General features: G+C 44.3%; 1 protein-coding gene across 1 annotated transcript in view; it reads left to right on the forward strand.

The window, feature by feature from the left end:
- The window catches only part of LOC126259840 (follistatin-related protein 5-like), a 279,684-nt gene that overhangs the window by 229,590 nt on the left and 37,771 nt on the right, over nucleotides 1-12,323 (forward strand). Inside the window, exon 11 of the mRNA XM_049956931.1 lies at nucleotides 6,657-6,872. Coding sequence (XP_049812888.1) covers nucleotides 6,657-6,872 — 216 coding nt within the window. The remainder of the gene's footprint in view (nucleotides 1-6,656; nucleotides 6,873-12,323) is intronic.

The raw sequence follows: 12,323 nt of genomic DNA on the forward strand, positions 1-12,323 counted from the left end.
TTCTACGAAATCTGCATAGCAAGTATGCTTTAAAATAATTGTTATAATATTACTGACCAATAATATTTTAAACATAGCTGCACAACAACAACGGTTCCACGTTTTAAAATTATTAACAGCCGACCAGTTGCAATGGATAAGTATATGGTTTTTCTCACGATGTATGGCTGCCACTACATCGGCCCTTATGTGATTTTGTCTGGCTCTAGAACGTTGGTTCCCTGCGAATGTGTATTAACTGTATTGTGGACCAGGGTTCGTAATTCTGTCTTAAGAGCCATTATTGTCAATTTTAAATTTCTGACATATATACCGTGTGTGGGTTTCACTAATATAGTAATGTAATTTTTTTTTATATTCTGACTGTATATGCCACTGTGCGTAACTCTCTCGGCGTAAGCGCCACCTGCCTTTTTGATGTATAACTACATTAATTGTACCAAGGATAAAAAAAAAACGGCGATGATACATCAGTCCATACTAATGTAAAATTTGCCACCTTCTGAAGAAGACAAATTTAAATTTGTTCAAACCTAGGTAAAGAATTCTTTATCCATTGCAACTGGTCGGCTGTTAATAATTTTAATGACCTATAATACTAAACTTACGAAAGGCGTTCAATAAGTAATGGAACACAGTTCTTTTCTGGACCAATTCCAGTTGAAAAACAATGTTGAATTTGTTGCGGGACATGGTGGAATATGCCCGCTTCAGCCCCTATAGTTCCGATAGGTGGCGGCGCTATACATAGCCTTCAAAACTGCTTCTGTAACGGAGGAGGGCTCCAAGCAGAGAGCTGTCATTGAGTTTCATTTGGCGGGAAACCTGAGCAAAGCGGATATTCATAGCCGGTTGGAGAATGTCTACGGAGACCTGTCTGTGAAGTGAGTCGTTGGCCGAGGCGTCTGTCATCACCGCAACGAGGTCGTCATATCCCATCCCGTCTCCCGCGTACCAGACGGCAGCACACAGCTGTGACTTCTGCAATATTGGAACGTGCGGACACTCTCATTCAAGGTGATCAACGGATCACAGTCAAACTCCTCTTTACTCAGATGGAAGTATTCAATGGTTCAAATGGCTCTGAGCACTATGGGACTCAACTGCTGAGGTCATTAGTCCCCTAGAACTTAGAACTAATTAAACCTAACTAACCTAAGGACATCACACATATCCATGCCCGAGGCAGGATTCGAACCTGCGACCGTAGCGGTCTCGCGGTTCCAGACTGCAGCGCCAGAACCGCGCGGCCACTTCGGCCGGCTGGAAGTCTTCGTCGATAATGATGACGAGTATGTCACATCCGTTTTGCATTGTGGGTACTCAGAGGTGTGCGACCGCTGGGTTCCCCGCCGCCTAACAGAAGATCATAAAGAGCAACAGAGGACCACCTGTGCGGAATTGCTTGAGTACGTGGCTGATCGTGACAATTTCTTTTCCAACATCGTTACAGCTAATGAAATACGGGTTCATCACTTCTGACAGGCACTCCGTCTTCAAGCCACAAGTGGCCCATCGGAACCATCCGACCGCCGTAGCATCCTCAGCTGAGGATGCGGATAGGAGGGGCGTGTGGTCAGCAGACCGCTCTCCCGGCCGTTAAGATGGTTTTCTTTGACCGGAGCCGCTACTATCCGGTCAAGTAGCTCCTCAGTTGGCATCACGAAGCTGAGTGCACCCCAAAAAATGGCAACAGCTTATGGCAGCCACGATGGTCACCCATCCAAGTGCCGCCCACGCCAGACAGCGCTTCGGTGATCTGACGGGAACCGTTGTATCCACTGCGGCAAGGCCGTTGCCGTTCATCACTTCTAACCACAAACAAAATGGCAAACCATGGAGTGGTCTCACACCACCTCAAAAATAGACGTTTAAAACTGCTCCCACAGCAGGTAAAATCATGGCGATGATTTTCTGGGACCCTGAAGGGATTAATCTGTTTCATATCCTCTATCATGGTGCAACGGTTAGTTCTGACGCATATTGTGATACCTCAGGAAATTGAATAAACGCCTTCAGAATGTTCGACGCCACAATAATGCAAACAAAATTCTCCGTCTCGGTGGCATGCAAGGCCTCACACAAGTTTGAGCACCCGAGAGGAGCACACGAGCTCTCATTGGACTGTTCTTCCTGATCCCCTTATAGCCACGATCTCGCACCTTCCGACTTCCATCTGTTTGGCTCAACGAAGGCTGTACCTCAGGGTAAGCTCTAAGTGTATGATATGGAGGCTATTGACGCAACAAGACGTTGGCTCCCACTGCGACCAGTACAGTGCTACCACGCGGAGGTGAAGGCCCTACCAGTAAAGCGGTGTAAGGCCGTCGCATTGAACGGAGATCATGCTGATAAATGGGGTTTTGTAGCCAAAAGACTGGGGAATAATACTAATTTAGTCTACTGGAATCCTGAAAAAAACCAACCTGCTCTGAGAAAAATATGTGTTGCTTTAATCATTGAACGTATCTCGCAGTTAATATGATGAATACGGGTCAAACACCAATGTTAAATTCTAATAACAATGTGCATATTACTCAAAGCTGTTTTCACTCTGTTGCCAAATGACACCAACTAGTAGAGAATTTGAGGAGAGACAAGTGTGTGGTTTGGGATCTTATGGGCGCCCAACGGCGGGGTTATCAGCGCCCTGAAATCGATTAAAACAAACGTATGTGGATAAGAACGAAAACTCTCGTACACGCACGCACACGAAACGACCACACTATGACTCTAACGCACAGGCACTCTCACATGCACTAAAACGAATGAGGAGGCAAGATAGCCAATGAGGAAAGTAAAACAGAGGGAAAACAAACCACAAAAGAGCTAAAAGAACAGCAACTGGAAATGTGACTGGCTGACCACTTACGAAAAAATTTGGGTGAGCCAGCCACCCCGTTGACACATTAAAAACATCTCCCCAAAAATCTTGTTAAAAATGTGGGACAATTCACAGAAGTTTAAAACGCGAACCACATTCGTTTGAGTGTTGCATAAAATAGACTGCAGATCCGCCGGCAAGTCCGCTGCAGTCCGCTGGTCAGCAAATAAAATGTAGTCCAATAAAATGTGGTGCACCGTGATCTGCAAGCCACAAGCACCACACATCGGAGGATCCTCTCGCCGGAGTAAAAATGCGTGCGTCATAGGGCTGTGGCCGATGAGTAAGGATGACCTCGTCACGTCGACGAGGCTGGAAGGAAGTACGCCATTGCCGAGTTGTGGGCTTGACGACATGGAGCTTGTTGTCGGTCACTTCTAGCCACTCGACATGGAGCTTGTTGTCGGTCACTTCTAGCCACTCGTGTTCCCTGCGACAAAGGACTTTATACCGCAACAGCGTGGTGAGGGCATATAGGGGGAGAGCACACTGAAAGACCTGTCGGTCACGACACGCCTCCTTGGTTGCTCGATCAGCCCTTTCATTCCCCAGAATTCCTCCGTGCCCTGGTACCGAGCACAAAGCCACCTGCTTCCCCAGTCGCTGTAGTTGGAGGAGAGCGTCGTGGATAGTCTGGATTCCTTTAGCTGCTGGATACAAACGCTGGAGAGAGTAATGGGCGCTCAAAGAATTTGAACACACGAGAAATCTAACACTGGGACAAAGTCTCATCTGCTCCACTGCCCGCAAGATGGCATATAATTCTGCGTTAAAGATGGTAAATTCGGGAGGCAGTCTGAGCTTGAGGACACGATCCGAGAAGACGACAGAGCAACCAACAGAGTCACCCTGCTTCGACCCATCCGTAAAAGCAGCTACATGATCGTGGTGCTCAGATAAAACAGCAGAAAAGGCCGCATTAAAAACGGAAGCAGGAGTGCTATCTCTCCTGTACCGCACCAAATCTAAAATCACTCTGGGCCTCTCCAGTAACCAGGGTGACAGGTGGTTAAAACCCTGGATTTGGGGTCGTACAGCCGCGCGGGATTAGCCGGGCAGTCCAAGGCGCTGCAGTCTTGGACTCTGCGGCTGGTCCCGGCGGAGGTTCGAGTCCTCCCTCGGGCATGGGTATGTGTGTTTGTCCTTAGGATAATTTAGGTTAAGTAGTGTGTAAGCTTATGGACTGATGACCTTAGCAGTTAAGTCCCATACGATTTCACACACATTTGAACATTTGGGGTCGTACAGACTCTACACCGAGTGACTCAGCAAAGACAAGCTGAACTAAAGGTGTTATAGATGCGTGTTACCTTACCGATGTTTCTTTTAGATCCGGCATCCCAGACTGACAAAACTGAGCGTTCGGAACAATATAATGTAATTTGTCGTAGGCCCAGTAGTCTTTGAAACATCTGTGTTTCACAAGGCACCTGACGTTGCGTGGTGGGGGTTCTTCTGGCACCATTGTCGTTACCGCCCTTCCCCTTCTATTCACGATTGGCGCGTGGGAAGAATGATTGTCGGTAATCGGTATTAGCTCTGGTTTACCTAATATCATCATTGTGGTCATTTCTGGAGGAAGTTTCTCTCTCGCAATGTCAACAGGTAGCCTCTCGGTGAGGCAGAGAGCCTCTTATATGAATTATATAAACGAGTGCATAGAAAGCGACTCTTGTGGTGTCTGCCACTGGGATTTGTCGAGCATCTTCGTAAAACTCTCGCATGACTGACCGTTCCCGTGACGAAACGCGCCGCTCTTTTTTGGATATTCTGGATCCCTACGGAGATTTAGTAGGTAGCAGTACACGGCTAATACCACGCTACACTGCTCTAATACTTCAGGTAAACCTCGTCAAACTGCAAGTCCTTGTTGGAGTGTTGGCACAAATGCCACGAGAGTACGGTCTCGTAGCAACGAGAAAAGTTTCTTTGTTATTCTATCAGAAGTGAAGGGGATGTGATCTCGATAAAACATAATTATCTTTTGACTCGGCAAGTGGCTTTTCCTTTGACTTCAGCGCACTTGGTAGCTGGCCAGATCTGGCAGTTTATTCATATTGTAACGTTTATTTTCGAGCCACTCGACTCTGTATCTTCGTGTGACGTCACATTTTGCCGGCCGCGGTGGTCTAGCGGTTCTAGGCGCTGAGTCCGGAACCGCGCGACTGCTACGGTCGCAGGTTCGAATCCTGCCTCGGGCATGGATGTGTGTGATGTCCCTAGGTTTGTTAGGTTTAATTAGTTATAAGTTCTAGGTGACTGATGACCTCAGAAGTTGAGTCGCATGGTGCTCAGAGCCATTTTTGACGTCACATTTTGCACAACATTCGAAAGTATTGGTAGCACTCGAGGACTCTGGCCCCAGAAATTGATAGTTTAGTGTATGCTAGGGAGTACCCAAAAATAACCGAAATTTCTTTCTAGAAAGCATACACTTTATTGTTTTCAAATACAACCTTAATCACCTTCGACGTACTCTCCATTAGCATTAATATAATTGTCCAAACGTTCATTCCAGTGTTCTAAGCACATTTAAATTCGTCCTCTTTGATACCTGCTAGCACTTTCATGACATTGCGTTTTACGTCTTCCACATCCGCAAAACGCTTCCCTCTCAAGTCTCTTTTCATCCTCGGGAATAGGAAGAAGTCCGTGGGTGCTAAATCCGGCGAATAGGGAGCGTGGGTCAAGGTAGTCGTCTTCGTTGTGGCCAAAAACTGGCGAACGCTGAGAGCCGTGTGCGCGGGAGCGTTGTCGTGATGCAGGAACCACACGCCAGACTCCCACAAACTCGGACGTTTTCGCAACAAATTTCTGCAAAGCCGTTTCATAAACTCCAAATAACTGTTGGTTTACTGTCTGGTTTTCAGGGACAAATTCAGAGTGCACGATACCTTTGATGTCAAAAAAAAAAAAAAAAAAAAAAAAACAGATCAACATCGTTTTCACATTCGATTTCACTTGTCGAGCTTTTTTTGGTCGAGGTGAGCCTGAGCCAGGTGACTTCCATTGTGATGACTGTTGTTTACTTTCTGGATCGTACCCATACCACCATGACTCATCACCTGTAATCATTTTGTTGAAAAAATGTGGATCATCTTTGAACGTGTCCTTCATTTCGAGACAGGCTTGAACCCGACGCTCCCTTTGATCTCCGGTAAGAAGCTTCGGCTCGAATTTTGCTGCCACTCTTCGCATCCCCAAATCGATGGACAAGATGCGCTGAATTGAGCTCCAGGACAACCCGGACAAGTTCTCGAGTTGGTCGATTGTCCTGCGTCGATCTTCACTGATGAGATCACGGATTTTGTCGATGTTGTCTTCGATTCGAGCAGTTGAAGGTCGACCGGAACGGGGCTGATCTTCAACCACCATTTGTCCCTTTTTAAGCCGAGAAAACCATTCGTACACTTGCGTTTTACTAAGAGCATGGTCTTTGTAGGCTGTCTGAATCATCGCAACAGTTTCTGCTGCGTTCTTGCCCAGCAAGAAACAAAACTTCACTGCCGCACGTTGTTCGTAAAAACTAGCCATTTCCTCGTGTCACGTCTGTAGTGTACGCACACTCAAAGAACTGCCAAAGAAACCACACTTCTCACTCTTGGGTGACGCCGCGTGGCATACTGATAGTTTAGTGTATACATATGTCAGAAAGTTGGAACAGCGCCTCGACGTCAGAGACCTGTAGACATTACCTACTATGTAGTCCACTATGTTGCCATGTACTGTTAATAGACGTATTCGAAACGTCCTTGGCTGTTCTCGCCGGCAGGTGGTGACGACGGACAAGATGCCGGTGGAGCTGCACTACGTGCCGCACCTGGACCAAGTGTGGGTGCTCAACTGGCGGTCGGAGCGCGACCGCGGTGTCAAGACGGTGCAGGTGATCCGCGACGCCGCGCAGAAGCGCAAGCACCACACCGTCCATCCGGAGCCCATAGACGGACAGTTCGACCTCGTCAGCGGACTCTTCATTCCTCCTATACAGGTAAGAGGACCAAGGCTAAACAGGCGGCACCCATGACATCTAAAAATGTTATCGTCAGCTGGGAAATATGAATACAGAGGTCACAGACAATTAGGCGACCTAATAATCCGCAATTTGCCTAGGAAATACGAGATCTGTTAAAAAAATTCCGGAACGTTGTCCACAAAATTTTTCTACTCTTACCTCTTACTCATTGTGCATGGTCTCCTTCGAAATACTCTCCTCCGCAATTGATACAACGCTCCCGACGCTGTTTCCAGTATCGCAAGCGGTCTTGGGACCCCTCTTGCTGGATCGCGCAAAGCGCCATCTGCGAAATAACTTTTCTCTCATCTATCGGTACAAATCTTCATCCTCTCAACTTTCCTTTTAAAGTCCGCAGGGGCCAGATCAGGAAACAGAGCATCGGATAGCACTGTGGTTTCGTTTCTTATGCAATATCACGCACCAACAGGGATGAATGTGCGGGAGCGTTATCGTGATGCAAGGGCCATGAATGGTCTCGCCACATTTCAGGCCGTTTCCTTCTCTCATTTTATCGCAGGAGTCGCAACACGTCCCGATAGCACCACCTATTAACAATTGGCCCTGTGGCACGAATTCATGATGAACTAAAAGAAAACTACCAGCATGACTTTGATATTTGACCTGACCTGACGAACGTCTTTAATCTTGGAGAACCTTCCCTGACCCACTGTGAAGATTGAACCTTGATCTCAACATACTAACAGTAGACCCATGTCTCATCTCCAGGTATGATTCTCTTAACTAACATCTCGTTCTCATCTGCCTGATCCAAAAGTTCTTCACAGATTGCGAAGCGATTCTTGGCTCGTGAGTCGTGGGACGTACTTGGAGGCAACACGATGCGTTCCAACATGGTGTGTCAGGATTTCATGACACGATACAACAGAATGTTCTATTCCTCTGCAATCCCTCAGTCTGTCAGTCTTCGAGTGGCACGCACAATTTTGTTGAAGTTCCTGACATGAGCGTCGTCGGTAGACGTCGAAGGGTGTCCTGAATGAAGGTCATCTTTAACTTCCGTCCGGCCATTTTTAAAGCGTAAGAACCATTCGTAACACCGAGTACGGCTTCAGAACTAATCACCGTAGGCATCCTAAATCATTTGGTGTGTCTCTGTAACGGTATTTTTTCATGCAAAATATGACGCAGACGCGTTGCTCCACTATCTCCGCCACCGTGAAATTCGCGAACTGTGTTACACAACGTTGTACTCAATGCAGCACTGAACAATAACTAACAGACATACAGCAAAGAAACTTCTCGCAGTTACACATTAAAAAACAGACGTATGTAACGATGCCAACCACATACCGCCCTAACTTACCATTGGTGCGAAATTACAAATGTTCGGAAAATTATTTGACAGATGAACAGTCAACGTATGTCAGACTCACAACCATCTTTCGGAAAATTATTTGACAGATGAACAGTCAACGTATGTCAGACTCACAACCATCTTTAACCGCACTCACGAAGCATAACCTCATGATAACCTTTTCAACAGCGTGTAGACCTTTATTTGGAATACCAAATAGTTGCACTTTTGCACAACATGAATTCGACAAGCTTTCCGAAGGCATACAGCACCAGACGCCTGTCCTAAAGTAATAGAGTTGATCCACAGTAACGTTCAGATAGTCCATTAACTCCCTCCAAATGCATAAGGAGTTCTCTTTCACACTCATTGTTCATTTGACTGCACCAGGGCGTCTAAACGTCCGGTTTCATGATATTTGCTCACACTAAAGAATTTGTAAAAACCCGATGGATGTAGCAGAATCTCTTTGGCCCCAGCAAATTGTTGCAACTTGCGGCGGCGGAGAAAGCGTCGTAAACGGAAATTGAATTTATGACCGTCTAGTCGAAGGCAGGTGTCCAAATATCTACTGGCACTAGGGTAGCGGCATTAGCGTAATGACCTTGGGTCCAGTTATTCAGAAAGGATGATTTTGTGGTTGGCGATGATGTTATGGCTGGTTTGATGAAGGTTTTGTCGGAAGGTATCTATGCCTGACGTCCTTAAAGCAGGTCTCAAGCAACAAGGCAGACAGGGTCTGGTAAATACTTCGCTTGTCTGACAACAAACTTATAGCATGCACCAAACACTAGCCTCATCGTAAATTTTACATTTTTAAGGTAGAAGGAGGGAATACTATGTAGATTTAATCACATTTTGCTGCATTAATCTACTGACGTAAAATAAGTTTGGAGTAAGATGGAAGAGAAAATGTAAATCAAGAATCGTTCAACATTAACGTTTATATTTCAATTAGACAGTATTTTTTTAATTTTTTTGTTTTGTAGTATTTATGAAAAACGAGAAAAACAAATTTACACATGAAACTTCGAAGTACTGCTAAACTGAGGGCTAATGGCAGTAACTTAATTCACTAATGTCATACGTGGAAAGCCTCACACTTTCAATTAACTCGCTGTTCAACTAGGAGAGACGTATTAGATGGTGCAGGAGCTTTCTCTATATTACACTGAAGCTAATCAGTGAGATTCCACTTGACTATAAATATGGATGCTCGAAGGAGAGAGTCAATTACAATTGTCGGTTCTACGAGAAGCATATCAAACACCGTGGTTTCCTAGTTGGATGCCCGTGTTCTTAAATTGGAAAGAATGGGGAGCTTGAGATTCTCTTTTTCTGTTAGGAGTTGGTGAACAAAGTATTGAAAGAAGTCACTTTAAGAACAATCACTTCATGATTAGACTGGTCAGGTCGAAATCTCTATTCCGGCGGCCACCACCGGTCCAGTTTAGCAATATGTTTTCTACTTCACTGCCTCAACTGAGATGGCTTTCTGTGTGTTCGAAATAGTTTGGGAACAAAAGCCATACGTTATGCACATGCTTATTTCCATTAAAACCCCGCAAATTCTCTACGTCATCCATTCTCCTTACTGTGACAAAGTTTTGTTACACAGGCTCTGTTTTATCGGGCATCCTCGATTCGAGGATATTGTGAAACGGATCTCCGTATGAAATCAATGCCTTGTATGTGCTTCAAAGTTCTCCTTGAAAATAGCAGTTCCAATACTTGAACAATAATATAAATTAACCTATTTAAATAACTTACGCGACGGCAAACGGGTGACGTCTTCGACAACAGCCGATATTTCGACAGGTGCACAACCCGCCGGTTTCAACTTACAAATCCAACTACAGCGACTGCAGAAGGAACTTTAAATTTCGGAATTCAGAGCATACGCGGAAAAATAACATACATGTACTATAAACACTAGCGCCTCCACACCGCCAAAGATCACCAATGTCAGAAGTTACTCATAGTGAATTTTAGCAACTTCGATGTTAGATAGCATTAAACCTCTCCCTCTATCGTTTGATCAAGTCGAGAGCAGAATTCCGCACAGAATCCAAGTCAGATACTCCATGACATGGGCTCCTTGTACTAAAGTAGGAAGAACCTCTTCATGGTGAGTCGGATGTTGACACAAAGAGCCTGTAGATACAAATCGTTGTGAGTTGGCTTCCTGTAAACGCCATGTCCCAACGTATCAATAACCTTCGTTCTGACCAACACGTCAAGCAAGGCAAGGCAGCCATCCTTTTCCATCTCATTCGTGAAGCGAATAATTGGATGAGATTTTCTGAAAGGCCGTTTAAGTTCTAACTACCATAAGGCTAAACCGCAAAAGTGTTGTTTACATGTCCGAAAAAATATAGTAGTAGAATGAGACTGTAGTGTACGTTGACCTGTTTGGTGTCGAGATAATAATGTAGTTCTAATGTTTTCCAAAGTTGTGCATAATATAAATTCTCCTACTGCTATTCGCAGAAAGCGACGGGCTGAATCAGGTCTTTGATAACGAGGTGGCACCAAAGTGTACGGACTTTATGTATTACATAGGAAGCATTTCCAACAAGATTAGTCTTTTTCTGCGTAAATATGATGTGAAATGTGCTTTTTGACCACTATCTAAGGCAATGGTCTTTTAGGATTCGTAAGGATGCTCTTAATTTACGTAAGGTATCGTATAATTTGCACTTTTGGTGTGTCATATGTTGGTCAGACCATCAGGATCATGGAGAACCGGAATACGGAGCATAAGCATCACGCTCGCTTACAACAACCGAGCAAATCTGCTACTACACATTGCCTTGGTACTAGTCATCCCGTGGAATATAACAACACGAACAATCTGGCATGCACTATTGGTCATCATTGATTGTGTGATGCTTCTAGTGTTTACAGTGTATGTGTGTGTGTGTGTGTGTGTGTGTTTTATCTTTCTTTATATTCTCTGCATACCGATGTTTTAAATCTCTTCACATAGCGCTTCCTCGATGCATTTGTGCCTTGAAAATGGCGGGAAGTGGAGCTGTTGTAATATCCGCAGTTGTTAAAGATATCAAGCGGCTGCATTCTCTAACTTATTTTTTAACATGTTATAGACCAAGATAAACTGAAGTTTCACATAAATTAGAGTCTTCTGAGGACATTATATGTCTCGTAAGCCAAAACGCTGCTATATTCAAAGACTTTTTACTACAGTGGTTCTTTTTTGTGCTATAAGCTTATTTCGGCTCCATGACCATTATAAAGCTATCTGCAAACATGTGGAGCAGTTATTGTATATAAATGTGGCTATTTGCAATTAATAACAATGTTGTATGTATCTGTTGTCGTACTTACTTCCATAACATATCATTAACGTTGTCACTGTCTAGTACTCACACCTCGTACTGTTTTCTGTCCTACGTGTTGCGCAGACAAAACTGTGGATACGTAATGTCTCAATAGTGGATCTTGTTCCTGAGCAACATTCATTAATACCTATTTAATATTTTTCGTAAGTTTGACAGCTTCAGTTGACAGCCAAGCCAACGTTGTTATATGATTACTAAATTGGCTTATTCGTGGGTGGAGTTGTGTGTGCTAGTAGTAAATTCTTTGCTAATGTTCGCTGGTATTGCTTTTGCCGGAAGATTTGTTTTAAGTTTTACCATACTCGGATTTTCTTTTCTAATGTGTTAAGCTTGTTTCATATATTTCATAAAATTTTTGTGATATGTATGTTGTTGTCTGATTTTTGGTACCCCTCTTGTGAATTTTATGTCGTTATAAATGACAATATATCTCGATTTGTTGGGTCTATCATAGATTTGGTTGACTATCTTGGTGTTGGAGTTGTTTTGTTGTGCTACCAGTATGTATTTCAGAATTTCGTATTCCTTGTGTATTGCGGCCAGCTGTAGTGCTAATTCAGCAGTCTGTTTATCATCGAATGTCCTTACAAGACATCTATATGCGGTAGGCCCAAATTGAAAAAAAGTAAAGTGTTTGCTGAAAGTAATTTGTCTGGAGTTTGACGTTACATGAGAGTGAAACATACACAGTAAAAAAGTCAGACATGAACAGAATTGAAGCTTTTGAAATGTGATGCCACAAAGTAA

Source organism: Schistocerca nitens, chromosome 1, assembly GCF_023898315.1.
Source record: "Schistocerca nitens isolate TAMUIC-IGC-003100 chromosome 1, iqSchNite1.1, whole genome shotgun sequence".
NCBI lineage: Eukaryota > Metazoa > Arthropoda > Insecta > Orthoptera > Acrididae > Schistocerca > Schistocerca nitens.